The sequence below is a fragment of the Dipodomys merriami genome, unplaced genomic scaffold (assembly GCF_024711535.1).
Source record: "Dipodomys merriami isolate MVZ:Mamm:240054 unplaced genomic scaffold, mDipMer1.0.p SCAF_3, whole genome shotgun sequence".
In the NCBI taxonomy this organism is placed as follows: Eukaryota; Metazoa; Chordata; class Mammalia; order Rodentia; family Heteromyidae; genus Dipodomys; species Dipodomys merriami.
This window is the reverse complement of record NW_027204492.1, coordinates 56319034-56340871: the sequence shown is the minus strand read 5'-3', so window position 1 is coordinate 56340871 and position 21838 is coordinate 56319034. Positions and strand designations below refer to the sequence as shown.

The window sequence follows — 21838 nt, the reverse complement described above, 5'->3', positions numbered from 1 at the left end:
CTTAGTTTTTGTGTCACAGTTTCCTCATTTGAAAATGGCAATAGTAATGGTATTCCTCTCTTAAGGTTCCTGTGAGTCTTAAATGAATTAGTATATGTGAAAAACTTATAAGAGTTTGTCTATATGGTATAAGTCTATAAGTCTATAAGTCTATTATTATTGTTGTTCTGTTCTTGTTATTATTATTAACCTATTGTTTCCTTCTTTGGCCTTGGAATCTCCTTACTCCTGTTCTCCAATCCACTTTTTAAAAGAGATTCTATTTTTAACATTTTGTGGAACAAGTAGACAAATGGAATGTAATTTATAAAGTGTTGATAAAATAAAACAGGTTTGCTATATTGTTTCTTTCTTATTTGTGATCATAGACCAGTAGATGTAGTAGAAATATTTGAAGAGATTATTATTCTTTCAAAGTTTTAATGTCTATTATGCATGTTCAGATGCGTTGCTTAGCAACTGGGAATTTCATGTGGCATGTCAGAATGTAGAACAAGAGTTTGTTCAAAACAGCAGATAAACAGCGGTCTTTTGGCCTCTTCACTGCTTGTTCTCTACAATGCCATGTGACTTGCAGGGAAAAGCTTCCTAATTGTCATTTTCTTGTCTCTGGCTCTACTCAGAACTGCAAATTGTCTTATTACACACCACGCAATCTATCACTTTTGTAGTGAAAGTTGGACGTTAACAGATATAGATTGTATTCCTTCTTAATGTCTATCTGCAACTCAACCAAGTTGGGGGAAAATCCATGGCAATATAGTTGATTTCTAGTGTCCACACTATTTGATGGCTTTGCTTGTGTCTAGTCAAATGAAGGTATTTAGTGTTTTGACTGCTTCTTGCAGCTGTATTTTTATCAAAGTTCCTCTCACAGCTTAAAGTTAAGTATTTTTTATATTGTTTATATCTTTGAATTCTGACCGTGCCAGCTACTGTAATATTGGTGTGTAACTACTTACATATGGTTTCTCTGATCTTTTACTCTTTTTACTTCTATTCTGAATATTTGAGCATTCAAGCATGTTTCTCAGTAGTGTTTAGAGAATTAGCATCTTCAAAATATGACCAGTAATACTAACTTTGCATTCAAAGATTTACACCTTGATAGATGATTTATAGGGAATTTCAAAATTGTTTCAAGTACATTCAACATGGTATGTCACATTAGCATTTTATACCACCAGATGTTTCATTATTCATGTTTTAGTTCATCATATTTGACCCAAAGTAGTTTTGAATGCAAATAACAAACAATACTTGATGAGCAGATTGAAATAGTTTGGCTGATCAAAAACTCTTGTTTGGTAGAGTGGATATTATTAATTGGAATGTCTGTTAATTTAATTAAATGTTGTTTTTAAAGTATGAAAACACATTGCAGTGAACTGACTCACCATTTCATTTAATTAATTGTAAACCTCAAGCTTTGATTACTTATAGTTCTCTTTTCAGTTAAGTTACTTGTTCACAGTTCTGACAGAAGAGCTTTCAAACTAATATGAAGGGATGGGACAAATAAAACCAATTAGGAGACCATAAAATTGCCTTATTTTTTTTACTCAGATCACATATTTTAGCATACAAATGTGTTGTTTCCCCCCTTGTATATTTTCTTACAAGCCCTAAGTAAAGTTTCCATCTAGTTAAGGACTGTGACCTAAAAAAATCTCGTAAGCCTAATAGTGAGCAAGAAGACCAAGAAAATTTTGAAAATGTGCATGAATATTAAAAGTGGATGTTCCATAAAACTGTGTAATATAAAGAAACAATGTCAATTAAGTCCTGTTTCTTTATTTTGTATATGATTGATGTACAGAAAATTTATACAATGTGATTTCTCTGTGATTTTGTCAGTGACTCCCATTATATAGAAAATTTTTCAGAAGTTCAAATCAAGATTTTGAGTATGGCTCAAGTGGTAAAACATTACCCTTGAGTGAAAATAGAGTTAATGTATGATGCCCTGAGTTCAAATCTCAAGTACCAACTTGCACATGTGCACAATCAACGTACACACACAAATAGGAATTCGTTTAGATATTTATTGATCATTTAATTTGAAAATCTTTTCTAAGCACTAAGTCTGAATAATAAAAATATCAATAACATACATGTATGTGCACATAAGTAGCTGGTGCATAGACTTTTCATATTGCAAGACTGAATTTTAGGATAAAAAGAGGGTATGGAAAAGATATACAAAGGTAAAAGGTAGTTTTTCCAATGGCATGTGTTAGAAATACTGGATATTCACAAGAAGAAAATAAACAATGAATTAAAGACTTGGAACCAGAAAACATCTAGAAAAACTTTTTTTTGGTTGGTTCTGGGGCTTGAACTCTGGGCCTGGGTGCTGTCCTTGAACTCTTTAGCTCAAGGCGAGTGCTCTACCACTTGAGCCACAGCACCACTTCCAATTTTCTGGTGGTTAATTGAAGATAAGAGTTGCACGGACTTTCCTGCCTGGGCTGGCTTCGAACCTCGATTCTAAGATCTCAGACTCCTGAATAGCTGGGATTAGAGGTGTCAGCTGCCAGTGTCCTGTTAGAAAAATCTTTTGACACTGGGCTTCACAAATTTTCTTGGAAATTACATAAAAAGCACATACAACGAAAACAAAATAGACACGTGATTCTACTTCAACTCAAAAAGCTTGTGAACAGAAAAGACAACCTGTGAAATGGGAACAACATATTTCAGATCACAAAAGCAGTTCTGGTCCCCAAGCAAAATTTAAGTTAGAAGTGACATTTAAGTTTTAGCATTTCTCTCTGTGTAATATTTTCAAGGCTTTTTTTCATGTTGGAAAGTTAATTTAATAATTCAAAATATGACTGTATTGGGGCCATATTGCTTTTAAAGAGGTTGTTGCATTATCACAAAGGATCTTGCTCCAATATGGCAGTGTCATTAGAAGAGATTCAGAACTATATATAGAAATAATGGCCATATGAAAACACAAGATGACAGCTACCTGTACCTTAATGTCAGATTTCCAGCAGTCAAGGCTAATTTTTGAGAACAGGATACCTCCTAATTTTTTTGTAGCACTATTATGATGAGTTTATTTAGTATTTTTTATATTTATGTATTTATTTATTTATTCATTCATTCATTTTTTGCCAGTCATGGAGCCAGAACTCTGGGCCTGGGCACTGTCCCTCAGCTGTTCAGGTCAAGGCTAGCGCTCTACCCCTTGAGCCACAGTTCTGCTTCCGGTGTTTTCTGCTTATGTGGTGCTAAAGAGTCGAACCCAGGGCCTCATGCATGCAAGGCAAGTGCTCTACCACTGAACCACCTTCCCATCCATATTTAGTATTTTAATACTACTTTCTGAATTTGCTCACCGTCTTTTGTTGTATACCAATAGAATTTGCTTAAAAGCCTACCATAGATATTTAATCTTACAGTCTTTTCTGTGAATTAAAAATACATGATGACGGGCTGGGAAGGTGGCTCAGTGGTAGAGCACTTGCCTTGCATGCATGAGGCCCTGGGTTTGATTCCTCAGCACTACATAAGCAAAAAGAAAAAAGCCGGAAGTGGCGCTGTGGCTCAAGTGGTAGAGCGCTAGCCTTGAGCTGAGAGACAGCGCCCAGGCCCAGAGTTCAGGCCCCATGACTGGACCCAACCAAAAAATATGATGACTTGCATTCATTAATTCTTTTCATTTTATTTTGATTTATCTGGAACTCCTTGTCTATATAATATAGTGTAGAAATTTCACAAATTCATTTTATGGTGTAAAAACCACAATTGTTCACCAGAATAAATTTTAACGCTAAAAGTAGTGCAATAATAATGATCAGTTAATAAATATCTTCAGGATTAAGTTATGTGGAACTGATTTAAATTCTGGAAGCTTTTCCTAATGCACGTGTGTGTGTGTGTGTGTGTGTGTGTGTGTGTGTGTGTGTGTGTGTGTGTGTGTGTGTGTATATTACTTTAAAGTACCCAGTTTTGGTGTTCTTAGGCACAGGCTTTTGTTTAAATCACTGCTATCATTTTCTGCTCAGGGGCATAGAGGTCATTTGAGAGACTGTGATTCATTAACACTACATTAGATATAGCAATAAAATATCTGGCACTGTCTAGAAGATACAGAAGTATATGTCACCAATTTAGGAACTAAAGCAACTTTCTTTCAAATCCTTTGTTGTGGGTTAGAGATAAGCCACTGTGGTGAAAATATTGCTTCATTTAAGATTTTTATGCATGGTAAAGAGCCTTTAGTGGTGAGACACATTTAATCATTCAACAAACTACACAAATATTCTGTTAAACTTATTTATGTTTATATCTATAACTATATTTTTGAACATAGACACAAAACTTCTCAATAAAATACTGACTAACTTAAATAACTAACCAAAAGAATTATACTCTGACCAAGGAGATTCATCACAGAAATGCAAAGCTGGTTACATATCAATCGATAAATATAATACAACACATTAACAGAAGGCAAGAACCACATGATCATCTCAACAGATGTAGAGAAAGCTTTTTGACAAGATCTAACATCCTTTTATGATAAAAGATCTGGAGTAGCTAGGAATACATGGGATATTCCTTGACATAATATAGGATGTTTTTGACAAACCTGCAGCCCCCATTGTACTTACAGAGGAAAAAGTATAACCATTTCCACTAAAATCAGGAACAAGTCAAGATGTCCACTTTCTCCACTCCTCCTCAAAATAGTTCTGGAATTCCTAGGAAAAAATACAAGACAAAAAGATGTAAAGTGGATCAGAATAGGGATAGAAGAAATAAAACAGTCCATATTTGCAAATGACATGATCCTATATTTTAATGAGCCTCAAGATTCCCCCTGCCACTCAAGCTAATGGAGGCTGACTAAAACATTGGCAAAGGTTATGAAATCAACCCACAAAAATCAGTAGCATTTCTGTATGCTTACAATGAGAAGATTGAGACCAAAATCAGGAAAGCAACTCCATTTGCAATAGTTTGAACAAAATTACCTAGGAATTCACCAAGGAACTAAAGCCTCTTTACAATGAAAATTATAAAAATCTGAAGAAGGAAATTAATTAAGGAAATAAAAAGATTTTTATGCTCTTGAATGGAAAGAAGTAATATCATGGAAAGAAGTAATAACATGAAAATGGAAGTACTTTGCACAGAAATCTACAAATTTAATTCAATTGCTTCCTAGTCCCAATATCAATGTTCCCTGATCTAAAGAAAACAATCCAAAATTTTATATGGAACACACAAGAGCCTCGAATCACAAAAGCAATCGTAAGCAGTAAAAGTAATGCTGGAGGAATAGCAATACCAAACTTCAAACTCTACTACAGAGCTATAGTAATTAAAAACAGGAATGAGGAAGGATGACTGAGAATCGAAGACCCAGAAATAGGACTGATGGTCAATAAATGAGAATTGAAGACCCAGAAATGCCCCCATAGACATTTAGTCACGCAGGAGTCAAAATATAGGCTGGAAGAAAGACAGTATCTTCAACTAATGGTGCTGGAAAAACTGGTTATTCACATGGACAAAGGGAAAACTGGATTTCTATCACCTTACACCAGTATCAATTCAAAAATCGATCAAAAACCTCAATGTAAGAACTGAAATCATGAAACTATTACAGGAAGGAGTAGGAGAGACTTTGGGAATCAGAAGATGAAGTAAATATGGCAACTGACTTTGAAAGCATCATGGAGTTTCCTTAACAAACTAACCAAAGAGCAACCTACCATATGATCTAACAGTTCTACTCATGGGCATTTATCCAAAAGATTACTAAATACCAAGATTCAGTAAAACCACCAACACTATCATGTTCATTGCACGACCATTCACCATAGTCAAGATACAGAATTAGCTCAGATGCTCCTCAATGGATGAATGGACCAAGAAAATGTGAAATATATCTATATATATATACACACACACACACTCACACACATATGAAATGACAATGGAACTTAACCCTTAGAAAGAATGATATTGCATTATTTGAAAAAAAATGGAAGGACCTAGAAAAGCATACTAAGTGAAGTAAGTCAAGTCTAGAGAAACAGAGGTTGCATGTCTTCTTTGATGTGTGGAAACTAGAATTAGTTTATAAATATATAAGTAAAGACTTCGAATGTCATACATATATTAATTGGAACAGTGTAATTACTTAGAAATGCAAAATCAGGGTTCAGCAAAATAAACACCAGGAACTGGGTATTTGACAGTGGTGGAGTAGGGACCAGGGGTGTGTGTTAGACAAAAGAAAAGAATCAGGAAGAGTGGTACAATGCAGTCAAAAATTAAGTATACTATAAAATGTAAGAAAAGTGAGGGGAGAAGTGGATGAGAATGTTGAAAAGGGTGACATCAATCAAGACACATTGTATTCATAAACTGCTTTGCTGAAGTGCAACTCCTTTGTACAACTACTTAAAGATAATAAAAACATTTTAAAAAATGTACTCCAAGGCAAGTATAGTGGCTCACATTTGTAATCTCAGCTGTCTAGAACTCCAGAGTCTGAGGCAGGGAGATTGTGTGTTTGGGGCCAGACCAGAATACATACCAAAATCTTTACTGAACAAAATCCAAATCTATCTAAAAACTCAGCCTGTCTTTTACAATCACCGTTTAATGTCAGTTTGTTTTGGATCAATCAACACCCACTAGATTTTTCTCTGAATTACATGTGTGAGGGTTGAATTATTTAACTGACATTGAAATAAAGTCTGCCAGGTATATCTCCTTTTTTCCAGAGCACAAGTGCATTTTTAGATTTTGTGAGATTTGGACAATACCTAAAAACAATTTGAATTCACTAGAAATATTGGAAGGCATTTTTGGACTATATCCTAATCTATAGTTTTAAATGCTTTGTTCAAAATACTCTAGTTTTGTATGTATTTTGTCATCCTGCCTGATATAGACTTCCTAAGACAATCTTGTAATATTTTATGGAACCATTTTTTTATGAACTGTGAAGTTATAATTCATGTTTTTTCTAGTTTATTTGTTCCCTCGATGAATTAACTACAATGAGGGAGAAATGGTAAATATCTGTGGCGTTTGCTTTTTTTCTCTCTATGGTAATTCTCAGGCACACTAGAACTTGGTCCTTCTAACAGTTTACCATGTTATGTTATTTTAGATGAAATTCATACATAGTGTGTTCCATTATAAACAATAGTCCAGAGCAGTTGGCAGTCAACAGAACACATTAGTGAAGTTCTTACAATTTTTCCATTTTCAATTTACTATTTTTGTTTTGTGTGTTTTGAACTGGGGGTCAGATCCATACTCAGTTTCTTGACAAAAATCTTTCAAATTTTCCATAGGAAAATGAAGGAATTATACAAGTTGGAAATTACATTAAAAAATAGATTTGGGCTGGGAAGGTGGCTCAATAGTAGAGTTCTTCATGAGGCCCTGGGTTGGATTCCTTAGCACCACTTAAACAGAAAAGGCCAGAAGTAGCGCTGTGACTCAAGTAGTAGAGCGCTTGCCTTGAACTGAAGAGCTGAAGGACAATGCTCAGGCCAAGTTCAGGCCCCACGACCAAAAAAAAAAATCATAAATTCAGCTCTGGTTTTCTTTTGGCTTATCCTGTCCATCATATGTCTATTAAATAAATATGCCCAGTATTCAGTTATATTACGATATGGTCCCTACTTAAAAGGGATGCTTCTGGTTTTAGGTATAACAGCTGCAGCAATGGCTGAGGCAATGAAGTTGCAGAAGATGAAGCTTATGGCTATGAATTCTCTTCAGGGAAATGGAAGCCAAAATGGGACAGAATCAGAGCCTGATGATCTTAATTCTAACACAGGTGAGTATCTGCAGGACTCTTACTCTTATTGCCAATTGGGAAAGATGAAGGCTGAAAGACACAGAATAATACACACACACACATACACACAGAGTAATTATAAAATAATTCCAGAACATATCAATAACTTAAAAACTATCGGATTCTATTTTGAAAGCATTTAGCTTTTTCTAGTTCTCTTATTCTTTTTTCCTGAGATAGGGTTTAAGAATATTCAAAATGGCATTGAGTTAGCAAACTTTCTGCCTAAATAATCCCTGTCCTCCTCTCCCCTCCTCACCCACACCCCTTGAGTCCCAATGCTGGTATTACAGCTATTCACTAGAGTGCCCAGCACCTCTTCCCTGCTTTGTTGCAGTGGAATTAAATTATAATTATTATGGTATTTTACAGTACTAGAAAGTCTATATGCACAAGCTTATTCCAATATAGATTTAACCCAGACTTCCTATTTAACCTTTTTCTAAATAATTTAGTGATTAGATACAAGGCTGAGATTCCAGGTTGATTGGAATATTACATCCTTAAATTAAGGTACTCACAGAGTCCAGGAATTATAGGTAGGGGCTAAGTAATAAGAGAAACAGGAAGATGGCAAAGAGAGAACATTAGGTGGGGAAAAGGGAAGTGCTTGTGGTAGTTAACTTCCCCAAACTTTTTACTTCTAGTTTTTTTTCTTTCATTTTGTCTTTATCTTGTAATGATTATACTATAATGACCTTAAATATGATTTGGAACAAGATGGTTATAACTAGCAACATACTTGGATTGATAGACAAATAAATGCATAAATAGGCATATAAGTGAATAAATGCATAAAGAAAGTTTAAATTTTTCGAGTTAATGAGAAATTGTGTTAGGAGCTATTGGTTTTCAAGATAATTCTGTGGTTAAATTCAACATAATTTTGATTGATTGATAGAAGCTTTACCTCTCTTATATGATCCTGGAAGTTCAAGCATCTTGCCATCTTATTATAGAGGGAAATAATAAACAAATAGAGGGAAAGAGCATTTCCTCAAATTAGTATATTCAACAACTGGGACTTCAAACAGTGAAATTGGCATGTTTGTGGTGAACCACACATGGGCATTTCTCTTAAATAATAATCACAATCAATATTCTTATATATGATAGGAGCAATTGATGGGCAAATCAGAGAAAATACAATTTTATAAGGTTCACAATATTAATCAATCTATTAAGAAAAATTAGCATTAAACGGAACAAGAGCAAGTACAGATATATAGAGGTATACGTAATATAGTATATTTAATATGTATTAAATACCTATTTTTTCAAATAAATTTCCTTTATTAAAGAAAAAAGAATATTGTTGAGCACCAAAACTATATTGATTCTTAGCAAATTTTGAGAAAAGGGTATTTGTAATACTCCAGTTTTAAGGGTCGGGAGACACAGGCACCCAATTACCCAGCTATTCACCTTTGTCTATAATTGTGAAACTAACAAATTACAACTTGAAATTTTGTTCTTTAATGTTTGTAAATTCAATGTCTTTGCTCTTTTTCCATCCATCCTTCTTTTCAATGGTTTCCTGTAATGAGATGTGACTTAATCCAACTTTTACAATTAAAAAAAGTGTTAAAATGTGATGATTAGTGCCTCTTAACTTATAGTCTTTCCAATTTTAAGGTTGGCTACAAGTGCCCATGTGTCTTAAAGATATATTTTATTGTTACTGTAGAGGTGATGTACAGAGGAGTTATAGTCACATAAGTCAGATATTGAGTGAATTTCTTTTTGAGCCATGTCACCCCTTACCTCACTTTCTCCCAGTTTTCCCCTCCCATACTCATCCACAAGTTGTTTAGTTCCTTTTCAACATAATGTCTAGTAAGTATCACTGCTGACTTTGTTCACTGTTTGTCCTACCATTTCTATGCTCCCCTTATCTTGCTAAAGGCAGGTAAACAAGACAAAAGTAAAAGACAACAAAAACTGCAAAAACCAAAAATCTTTCCATTTCTTGGAGTTCATTTAGTTAAAGATTTTTTAGAATATTTCATTAACACTTTATTATTATTTTTATTATTAATTTTTATTGTAAAAATGTTGTACAGAGGTGTTACAGTTACATAAGTAGGGTAATGAGTAGATTTCATAGTAAGCATTGTTACCTCCTCCTTTGTTTTCCCCCTACCATCACTTCCCTCCCCACCTCCCAACTCCTCCCGCCCCCCACCCTGACATTGTAAAGTTCATTTCCAATATAGTGTCCTGTACATCTCGTCATCACAATGGGTCAGCCTGCATCCTCCTTTAAGTGTTCTGCAAAACCCCTTCCACTCCCCAAACTACAAATATATATATATATATATATATATATATATATATATATATACACAAGGTGCAGAGCATCAGCATCAAATCCAGTGGAAACAGAGGTTATACCATGGGGGAAGAACATACAATAGAAACAAAAGAATCACATAGTGTGTTATAAGTACATTAAAAACACTAGCAAGAAAGAGAAAAAAAAACCTCTTGTGTCCTTGTCTTAGGGTATATTTTGCTTAACATTATCTCATATGGTTGTATATACATAGCCTTTGACCTACTCTGCTTGTCCTAGACATGTATTAGTCACTGCAAACAAGGGAAACCATGGGACCTATGTTTCTTTGGGCCTGGCGTACTTCATTTAATATTATTTTTTTTCAAAAGCTTTCCATTTCCTAACAAAAGAGGCAATGTCATTCTTTCTGACGGAGGCGTAGAATTCCATTGTATATATGTACCACATTTTTTTTGATCCATTCATCTACTGAGGGGCATCTGGGTTGGTTCCATATCTTAGATATGGTAAATAATGCTGCAAGAAACATGGTTGTGCTGGTAGATTTGGTATGACCTTGTGTGATCCTTTGGGTAATTGCCCAAAAGTGGTATTGCTGGGTCATAAAGGAGCTCTATGTGGAGTCTTTTGAGGAACCTCCATACTGCTTTCCAGAGTGGTTAAACAAGTTTACACTCCCACCAACAATACAGTAGGATTTCCTTTTGGCCACATCCCCTCCAGCATCTGTTGTTATTAGAGTTCTTGATTATAGCCATTGTAGCTGGGGTGAAGTGGAATCTCAACATTGTCTTGATTTGCATTTCGTTTATGGCTAGAGAGGTTGAGTATTTCTTCATGTGTCTATTGGCCGTTTTTAGATTTTTTTATGATCATATGCACATAGTTAATAGACTTTTGTGATTCTTTCCTAAGAATATCCTCCTTTGCTCTCACTCTAAAGACCTGTATTACTTATAATGACCTGTGTATTGTTTTTGTTATCATCCAGTGTGTTTACTTGTAGATTTATAGAGTGCCCATTGCTTTTTTGTAATAGCCACTTGTAATTTAAGTGAATTCAAATTAGCAAGTACCAATGAAGTAACTTCTGTCATGTCTTTTACATTAAATTTAAAACCCTTTTTACCCCTCTTCTTTTCAAATTAGCTATTTATCTTTTATGATGTGATATCAAATTATTTTGAGGGTCATACTGTTATCCTAGTTTCCACCTTGTCATATATTTAGTTAACAGTTTTCATGGCTAGGTATAACCTGTTAAAAGTCCAAATATACAGTATTGTGGTAAAATACCAACTTTTTCATAATTGTTTGATATTTTATATGGTACTGCTGAAATATAATAACTATTTCACTGTCCTTGACCTTGCACAGATTAATCTGGAGACTGTGATGTGTTTGATGGCCATTGGGTCTCCTATCTATGTGTGTATATATATATATATGTATATATATATATACATACATATATATGTATATATATACATATATATATATATATATATATATATATATATAAAGATCAAAGCCTTAGCTTCATGTTCTTTTCCTTTTGACTCCAGTGTACTTCAGTGTGTTTCAAGAAGGGAAAGGAGTAGCCGGGCGCTGGTGGCTCACGCCTGTAATCCTAGCTACTCAGGAGGCTGAGATCTGAGGATCGCGGTTCAAAGCCAGCTCGGGCAGGAGAGACCGTGAGACTCCTATCTCCACCAGAAAGCTGGAAGTGGCGCTGTAGCTCAAGTGGTAGAGTGCTCGCCTTGAGCTGAAGAGCTGAGGGACAGCGCCCAGGCCCAGAGTTCAAGCCCCACGACCAACAAAAAAAAAGGGGGGGGGAGGGAGGAAATGTTATTGAAAAGAGAGAAAACATTCCTCATTGTATAGGGCCTAATTACTACTTGAGGGCATGATCTTCCTGAATGCTCATGGTTCAAGTAGAACTACGATATTGGATATTTATTGCAGAGGAAAACTATGTCTTCAAAATTCATGAAGATTTAATTGAATTGTGGAGCCCCAGATCTTATCAAGCAAAGGGATGTCATTCCATTAGGTAAATAGTCTTCCATCAGGTGGATTCAGACTTATTACATGAAGAAAACACATTGTTTGCATCATGGGTGCTGTGGCAGAGAAGTGCACATTAGTGGATAACGTAATGCCATTATTTTGTGCTTTGATACAGGGAATTCTTACTGGCATATTTGAAGGACCTCACAAATCATAAATGTTTCACAAAGAGCTCATGGGTGAATTAAAGAAAAACTATGACTAGTGACCATTTTTAATCCACTCCATGATAGATTGGAGTAATTTTTATTTTGATTGTCAACAAAATTAAATTTTTATATTTATTTAGCATCCACAATGCAACCGTGAAGGAGCATTACATTGATATTGTGAATTGAAGACAAAAATCCCCAGGTTTCTGGGGCTGGGAAGGTGGCTCAGTGGTAGAGCACTTGCCTTGCATGCCTGAGGCCCTGGGTTCGATTCCTCAGCACCACATAAGCTAAAAGATAAAAATAGGAAGTGGTGCTGTGGTTCAAGTGGTAGAGCTCTAGCCTTGAGCTGAGGGAGGGCGCCCAGGCCCAGAGTTCAGTCCCCACAACTGGACGCCCCCCCCTCAAAAAAATCCCTAGGTTTCTAATGCTTAAAAAATTTAATCAGTATATTTCACTTTATTCTTATAAGGAATATGATTAAAAGCATCATGAGAGTAAAGTACTATGAAAATAAAGGGAAAGAAAATTTCTCAGATCAGGGAAAGAGTATTTTATTTGATCTGATGTTTCAAGGATGTTAAAAGAAACAAAAAAATTGTAAAACTAGATGACTTTAAATGATGAGGTAAACTGTACTACTTCTCTAAGCTGTTGTATTTCAATGGTGATTCCTCAAGACATTTCTCAGAGTCCTCAAGGCATTCCTAAGATTTGAGTGAGAGTGGAGGATATGCTGTGATTATAGAATGTTTTGTTTGACAACTAGACATTTTTGAGTAATTGCATTCTATAGCACCTGTTGTATTATATTTTATTTATTTATTTATTTTTGGGTCTGGTCGTGGGGCCTGAACTCTGGGCCTGGGCACTGTCCCTTAGCTCTTCAGCTCAAGGCTAGCGCTCTACCACTTGAGCCACAGCGCCACTTCCAGCTTTTTTCTTTTTGCTTATGTGGTGCTGAGGAATCAAACCCAGGGCCTCATGCATGCAAGGCAAGCGCTCTACCACTGAGCCACCTTCCCAGCCCATGTACTTTAAACTTCTAAGTAACTTGAACTAATTAAGTGGAGCCTCTTCATATTATGGTGATGCTTATATATGATAAGAAATTGACTTGTCTGGCAAGGAATATTTGAACTTTCTGCTATGTCACTATGGTTATAATGTTTGAATTGATTTTCTGATATAATTTAAGACAGTGGAATTGTCTTTCATGTTGAATTTCAATCAGTAAGCTTATTCATGGAAATAAAGAATGTTGTCAGTGACATAAGGGGATTGTCGTTGATCTGATCTAACCTAGATTTCATTTACAACATAGGTACCAGACAAAGTCAATAATAGTAAGATATGAAGATCTACTCTGGCCATTGTCATTTTCCCTATATCTATAACAAGTTTTCCTTTTGGGAATTATGTTCATTCTGTTCCACTAAAGGAGACCTAGAAAATAATTGTTTTACTTGGATTTCTAAAATAGTATCTAATTAATCAAACCAAAGACATTATGTTAGTCACATAAATATTCTAAATGCTTAAGAATTTCTTTTCATTTTAAGTATATGCTTGAGACTTAGATCCCAGCTCTAAAATCATGCTGTGTGAATATTAGTTTTACCCTCAATCTCAAATTGTGTGTGTGTGTGTGTGTGTGTGTGTGTGAGAGAGAGAGAGAGAGAGAGACATTTGAGTTTGAACACAAGACTTTACATCTGATAGGCAAATACTCTATTATTTGTGCCATCCCATCCCTTTTTATTTACTCTGGTTGATTTTGAGATAGAGCTTATCTTTTTGCCTGGGCCAGGCTGGACTGTGATCTTCCTATTTACAGCATCCACTGTTTCTGGGAAATAAAGGCATATGCCACCTTGTCCAGGTTTTTCTCTGGAAATGAGATCTCCTGAACTATTTTCCCTGGCTAGCCTTGGATTTAAAATCTTCTTTATATCATACTCTTGATTAGCTGTGATAACCAGCATATGGTACTGGCACCTGTCTAGCAATTGTTTCATAAGACAAAATTCAAGATTGAAATGTATATCTCCTCCATTTATTTGTGGTTATATTAACATTTTAACCGAGAAATTTTTTATTTCTTTAAAACACTTTCCCCACAACTTTCTATTTCTTTACAAATGGTACAATATCACTTTTTTTAATGGATGAATAAAATTCCATGGTGTACTTATACCACATTTTCTTGATCCATTCATCTATCAAGGAGCATGTTGGTTGATTCTATATCTTGGCTATGGTTAGTGCTACAATCCATACGGTTCTGGTAGCTTTACTGTATTCCGGTTTTCAATCTTTTGGGTAAATACTCAGGAGTTTATTTGCTGGGTCACAGAGTAGTTTATGCTTAATTTTGGAGGAACCTCCACAGTAATAGAAAAATTGTACTTTCCCACCAACAGTGTATTATGGTTCCCATTTGCCCACATCCTCACCAGCATCTATTTTTTTCCTTTCATAATGATCATTCTACTGAGTGAAGTGGAATCTCAATGGTATTTTGATTTGCATTTCCTTTAGGGCCAGAGATGTTGAGAATTTCTTCATTTTTCTATTGCTCATAAGTCAGGCCCAGAGAGACAAAGAATCCATGTTTTCCCTTATGAGTTGAAGCTGGATTTTACTAAAAACTAAGAAATAAATACATTGTGTTGTATGCAAGTGCATACAAAGGTATTAACTGAAATATGGTAGATTCAAGGTAGATCTCACAGAGTGTAATTCCTTAGAAAGTAAAAATAAAACTTCAGCAAAATAAAGCACCAGGAACATAGTACTGGAAAGAGTGGGGTGGGGTCAAGGGGTAAGGGATAGACAAATAAAGAGAAGAGAAGAGAAATACAGATGAGAATCCAATGTATATCCATCAAAATTAAAATTAAAATGAGTGAGGAAAGTGAGGCAGGAATGGGTGAGAATATTGAAAGGGATGACAATGCTTGGTTAAATGGCAGCTCCTTAAATATGATAGTAAGACATTTCAATGAGAAAAAAATACAACCTTTTGATTCTGACTTATGTAACTAATGAATTTTTAATTGTTTAAATACGGATACAGGAGGACTCATTGCAACAATGAGATGTACAAGACATTATGTCGAAAAATGAACTTTACAACTTTGTGGGGGGGGGCAGGAAGGGCAGGGATGCTAAGGGGAAACAAAGGAGGAGGCAGCAATGCTTGCTTGATAAGAAAGGTACTCATTACCTTGTTCATGTAATTGTAACCCCTCTGTTTGGTATTTTCACAATAAAAAATATTTTAAAAAACAAGATTTTCTTTTATATTTCATAAGACACATGGTCTGTTTTAAATGCCACACTGTGACAGAATTGCTATTCTTTTCATCATTGTTCCTAGTTGCTAAATCCCCAGAAAGTAAAATATGGCAGATATAAAGAGTTATCAAATACCCAAGTAAATGTTTTCCTCATTTAATAATCTTGTCTTTTTTTTAAAAAAAAGAATTATGTTATTTCATCTGCATATTGTTTATAACTTTGTGCGTGCATGTGTGGTGTGTGTGTGTGTGTGTGAGTGTACTGTATGCGCCTGTGTGCAAGCATTGTTGGGCTTTCACTTGGCTTTTTATTTTTATTTTTGTCTGTCATGGGACCTGAACTCTGGGCCTGGGCACTGTCCTTCAGCTCTTCAGCTCAAGGCTAGCACTCTACCACTTGAGCCACAGTGCCACTTCTGGCTTTCCTGCTTATGTGGTGCTGAGGAATCAAACCCAGGGATTCATGCATGCAAGGCAAGCACTCTACCACTGTTCCACCTTCCAAGCCCTCACTTGGCTTTTTGCTCAAGGCTGCTACTCCACTTCTGACTTTTTTGGTGGTTAGTTGAAAGTAAGAGTCTCAGAGTATTGTCTTCTCTGAACTGGCTTTGAACGGCGATCCTCCCATCTCAGCCTCTTACATTGCTAAGATGACAGGCATTAGCTACTACTTATTGGTTCTCCTTGTAATGTCTTATTTTTTTAATATACATTTTTATTGCAAAGATACTGTACAGAGGGGTTACAGTAACATGAATAAGATAATGAGTACATCTCCTATCAAGCAATGTTATCCCACCTTTGTTTTTCCCCTACCATCCCTTCCCTCCTCACCTCCCCAACTCGTCCCTCCCACACCCCAAAGTTGTGAAGCTCATTTTCAACATAGGGTCTTGTATATCTCATTGTTACCATAGGTCAACTTATATCCTTATTTCAGCATTTTGTCATTTCATTCACCCTTCCCCTAATTAGAAAAATGTATATACAAGATGCAGGGCACCAGAATCAAATACAGTGAAAGCAGGGGTTATACCATGAGGGAAGAACATACAAGAGAAACAAAAAAATCACATAATATATTATAAGTACATTAAAAACAACAGCAACAAAAATAAAACCTTGCATCCCTATCTTGGGGTTCATTTCACTTAGCATCATCTCATATGGTCACATACACATGGCTTTTGACCTTTTCTGCTTGTCCATATACTAGTTATTGCAGATAAGGGAAACCATGGGACCTATGTTTCTTTGTGCTTGGCTTACTTCACTTAATAAAATTTTTCCAAGTCTTTCCATTTCCTAAACCTTTGGAAGATTTCATTCTTTCTTATGGAGGCATAGAATTCTATTGTATATCTATAACACATTTTCTTGATCCAATCATCTACTGAGGGGCATCTGGGGTGGTTCCATATCTTAGCTATGGTGAATAATGCTGCAATAAACATAGTTCTGCTGGTAGATTTAATATATCCTTGCTTGTGGATGTTTGGGTAAATGCCCCAAAGTGAGATTGCTGGGTCTTAGGGGAGCTCTATCTGGAGTCTGTTGAGGAACCTCCATACCGCTTTCCAAAGTGGAACAAAGTTACATTCCCACTAACAATGCATTAGGGTTTCGTTTTGGCCATATCCCCTCCAGCATCTGTTGTTATTAGATTTCTTCATTTTGGCCATTCTAGCTGGGGTGAAGTGGAATCTCAATGATGTTGTGATTTGCATTTCTTTTTTGGCTAGAGAAGTTGAACATTTCTTCATGTATCTATTGGCCATTCTTATTTCCTCGTCAGAGAAGCTTTCTTTAAGTCTTTCACCCACTTATTAATCAGGTGGTTGTTTCTTTGAGGATTTGTTGTTGGAGAATTTAGTTTTCCAAGTTCTAAGTAATTTTAGATATGAGATCCTTGTCTGTTATATGGCTATTGAAGATCTTCTCCCAGTCCATGGGCTTTCTATTGATCTTGATAGCTATGTCCTTTGCCATGAAGAAATTCTGCAGTTTCATGCAACCCCTTTTTTCCCACCTTTCTTTGATTTGTTGTGTTTCTGGGTCTTTATTAAGAAAATATCAGCCTGTGCCAAGGAGCCCTAGATTTTCTCCTATTCTTTCCTGTAATGTTCTCAGGGTGTCTGCTTTGTCTTCGAGGTTTTTCATCCATTTGGAGTTGATTCTGGGGCAGGGTGATATATAAGAATCTAGCTTTAGATTTTTTTTTTTACAGGTGTTTAACCAATTTTTCCAGCCCCATTTCCTGAAAAGTCTTTCTTCCATTGTATTTTTTTAGTTCCCTTTTAGAAGGTTATGTGGCGCTAGGTCTGTGGGTTCATTTCTGGGTCTTCAATTCTCTTACATTGGTCCAGAAGTCTGTTCTTGCGCTAGTACCAAGCTGTTTTGCTTACTGTGGCTTTGTAGTATTGTTTGAAGTTTGGTATTGATATTCCTCCAGCACTGTTCTTTCTACTAAAGATTGTTTTTTATATTCGGAGTCTTTTATTGTTCCATATGAATTTTTGGGTTGCTTCTATTTCATAGAAGAATGAGGTTGGTATATTGATAATTATCACATTGAATTTGTAAATAACCTTTGGCAGTATTACCATTTTCACAATGTTTATCCTCTCAATCCAGGGACAATGGAAGATTTTTCTACTTCCTTAGTTCTGCTTTAATTTTGTTTTTCAGGTTTTCAAAATTTTCATCATAGAGGTCCTTCACTTGTTCATTTAATTCTTAGGTATTTTATTTTTTTGTGGGGCTATTACAAAAGGAGTTACTTTCCTGATGTCAGCCATGCTCTTCTCATTATTGGCATTAAAAAAGCCATTGATTTTTTAGGGTTAATTTTATTCCCTGCTAGTTTGCTAAAGTTTCAGATCAGTTCGAATAACTAGGGAGTGGAGTCCACAGAATTCTTTAAATACAAAATCATGTCATCTGCAAAGAGGGAGAGTTTTACTTCATCTTTCGCTATTTAGATCCCCTTTATTTTTGTGTCATGTCTTAATGTTCTAGCTTGGCATTCTAATACTAAATTGAAGAGAAGTGGAGAGAGTGGACATCCTTGTCTTGTTCCTATATTTAGAGGAAATGGCTTTAGCTTTTTGGCATTAAATATAATGCTGACTGTAGGTTTGCCAGACACATACTTTATTATACTGAACAAGGTTCCATGGATTCCTAATTTTTCCAGAGCTTTCATCATAATGGTGTATTGGATCTTGTCAAATGCTTTTTCTGCATCTATTGAGATAATCATGTGGTTCTTATCCTTGCTCTTATTGATGTGATGAATTATATTAATTGATTTGTGTACATTGAAACAGTTTTGTATCCCTGAAATGAAACCTATTTGATCATGGTGTATGATTATTTTGGTGAGAAATGGATTAGCCAAATTTTTGTTGAGAAATTTTGCATTGATGTTTATCAAAGAAATAGGTCTATATTTATTTTCTTTGATGAGTCCCTGCCTGGTTTTGTGATGAGGGTTTTGATGGCTTCATAGAATGACTTTGGTATTGAACTTTAACTTTCAAGTTCATTGAAGAGTTGGAGGAATATTGGTGTGTTCTGCTTTGAAGGCCTTGTAGAATTAAGCTCTAAATCCATCTGGTCCTGTGCTTTTCATGGGTGGGAGGTCTCTTATTGCTGTTTCTATTTCAATGCTTGATATGGGCCTGTTAATTTGATTTAAGGCATCTTGGTTTAGTTTGCGCATGTCAATATTTGCTAGAAATTCGGCCATTTCTTCAAGATTCTCAAACTTATTAGCATAAAGGTTTGAGAAATATTTCCTTATAATGTTCTGAATCATGGTTTTTTCTGTGGTGATGCTTCCATTATTATCTCTGAGTTTGTTTATATGGAGGTGTTCTCTTCTTTTTCTAAGATTTGCTAGGTATCTTAATTTTCTTAATTTTTTTAAGAACCAAATCTTTTTTTATTCTTTCTATGTTTTTTTGGGGGGGGCTCTAATTCATTTAATTCTAATTCAGTTTTAATTTTTTTCTGTCTACTGTATTGGGGTTTAGCTTGCTTCTCTTTTTCAAGGAGTTTCAGGTGCCTTGTTCAATTGTTGCTTTCAGATCTCTCCAATTTGTTGATGTAGGAACTCAGAGCTATAAACTTGCCTCTGAGTACTTCCTTTGCTGTGTCCCAGAGGAGTTGGTAATTTGTGTGTTCATTTTTGTTAAATATGGACATTTGGATTTCCTTTCTAATCTTTCCATGACCCACTGGTGGTTCAACCTGATGTTGAACAACCCTGGTGTTGTTCAGCCTCCATGTGTTGCAGGATTTTCTTTGGTGGCTTTTGGTGTTGAGTTCTAATTTTATTCCTTTGTGGTCTGAGAGAATGCAGGGCATAACTTCAATGTTTCTGAATTCGGACAAATTTGCTTTGCGATCTAAAATGTGGTCTATTTTGGAGAATGTTTCATGTGCTGCTGAGAAGAATGTGTATTCTGATGCTGCCAGGTGAAATATTCCGTGGATATCTGTTATGTCTAGTTGATCTATGCAGTTTTAAAAAAAATATCTGAGGTTTCTCTATTGAGTTTTTGCCGGGTTGATTTATCCAGTAGTGATAGTGGTATGTTAAAGTCCCCACCAATTAATGGCTTTGGATCTATTATGAGATTTTAGGGAAGGTAGTGTTTCCTGAATAAATTTGTGTGCTCAGATATTTAGTGAGCAGTTATTTAGATTTATAATATCCTCCTGAAGGAGAGATCCCTTAATCAGTAACTAATGACCTTCTTTATCTCCTCTCGCTAATTTTAATTTGAAGTCTCTTTAATCTGATATTAGGTTTGCAACACCTGCCTGTTTGTGGGGGCGGTTTGCTCGGTAGATTTCATACTAGTCTTTCATTTCGGAATATGTTTATTGTTGTGGGCAAGGTGTGTGTCTTGAAGGCAGAAGACAGAAGGATCTTGCTTTTTGATCCAAGTAGATAATCTATGTTGCATAATTAGACAGTTAAGTCCATTAATATTGAGAGTTAGGACTGAGAAGTTTTTGGTAGTTTTCTGCCATGTTATCCAATTTCTTGGGGGCTTTGCCAGCTGGATTCTTCCTATGATTCTTTGATTCTCTGTGTGGGGGTTGTTTGTTGGATTTTATTGTGCTCTTGTTGGTTTTCTATGTGTAGAACATCTTTAAGTATTTTTTGTAGGGCTGGTTTGGTGGAAATATATTGTTTCAATTATCTTTGCTGTGGAAGGTTTTTATTTGTCCTGTTACAAGGAAGATTTTAGCGGAGTACCGTATCGTTGTTCGATAGTTGTTTGTCTTTAGGGCATGGCATACATTATTCCAGGGTCTTCTTGCTTTCTTTGTCTCTGCTGAGAAATGTGAAGTTTTTCTGATTGGTTTCCCTTTATATGTGATTGCTCTTTACTCCTTGAGAGCTTTAAGGATCCTTTTCTTGTTTTCAATAGATCCTGTGCAGATGACAATGTGATGGTGGGATGTCCTGTTCTGGTCTGGTCTATTTGGGGTTCTAAAGGCATCTTGTATCTGAATGGGCCTATCTGTTTGCATGGCTGGGAAGTTCTCTGCTAAGATTCTTTTAAATAAATTTCCTAGACTTTTAACTTTTTTCTCTAGGCCCTCCTATATACCCATTAGCCAAAAATTAGGCTTTCTGATGGTATCTTGTAAATGATGAATAGATCTATCATATTTCTTGGATTTATCTTGAATACTTGTCTGTTCTTTCTCTACACTGTCTAGGCTGTTTTCAATCACAGAGATTCTATCTTCTGCATGGTTTAACCTACTGTCAAGGCTTTCTACTTGCTTTTTTATTTCCTTTCCTTCTAATTGGTCAGATTTGATGGCTTCAAATTGTTTGTTGTAACTTTGTTTTAGATCTTGAATGGAGTTCTTTACCTCCTTAATTTGGTTTTCAGTGTACATTCTCAAATTCTTTAGGTGATTGGTTATAGTTTCATTGGACTTCTTTTCCTTCTGTTGAGTTTCATTCAGCATTCCCTTTGTGGCCTCCATGGATTCCTCCAGGTTTCCATTTCTGGATTCCATGAATGCCTCTATTAATCTTTGTCTATTCTCATCCTGCTCACACAATTCCTTTATTAATATTTGATTAGCCTCCTGATGCTCACAAAATTCCTTTATTAATCTTTGGTTAGCTTCATCA

General features: G+C 35.6%; 1 protein-coding gene across 1 annotated transcript in view; it reads left to right on the top strand.

Moving 5' to 3' along the window:
• The window catches only part of Dach2 (dachshund family transcription factor 2), a 579439-nt gene that overhangs the window by 405762 nt on the left and 151839 nt on the right, over window positions 1-21838 (top strand). Inside the window, exon 4 of the mRNA XM_070040108.1 lies at window positions 7694-7825. Coding sequence (XP_069896209.1) covers window positions 7694-7825 — 132 coding nt within the window. The remainder of the gene's footprint in view (window positions 1-7693; window positions 7826-21838) is intronic.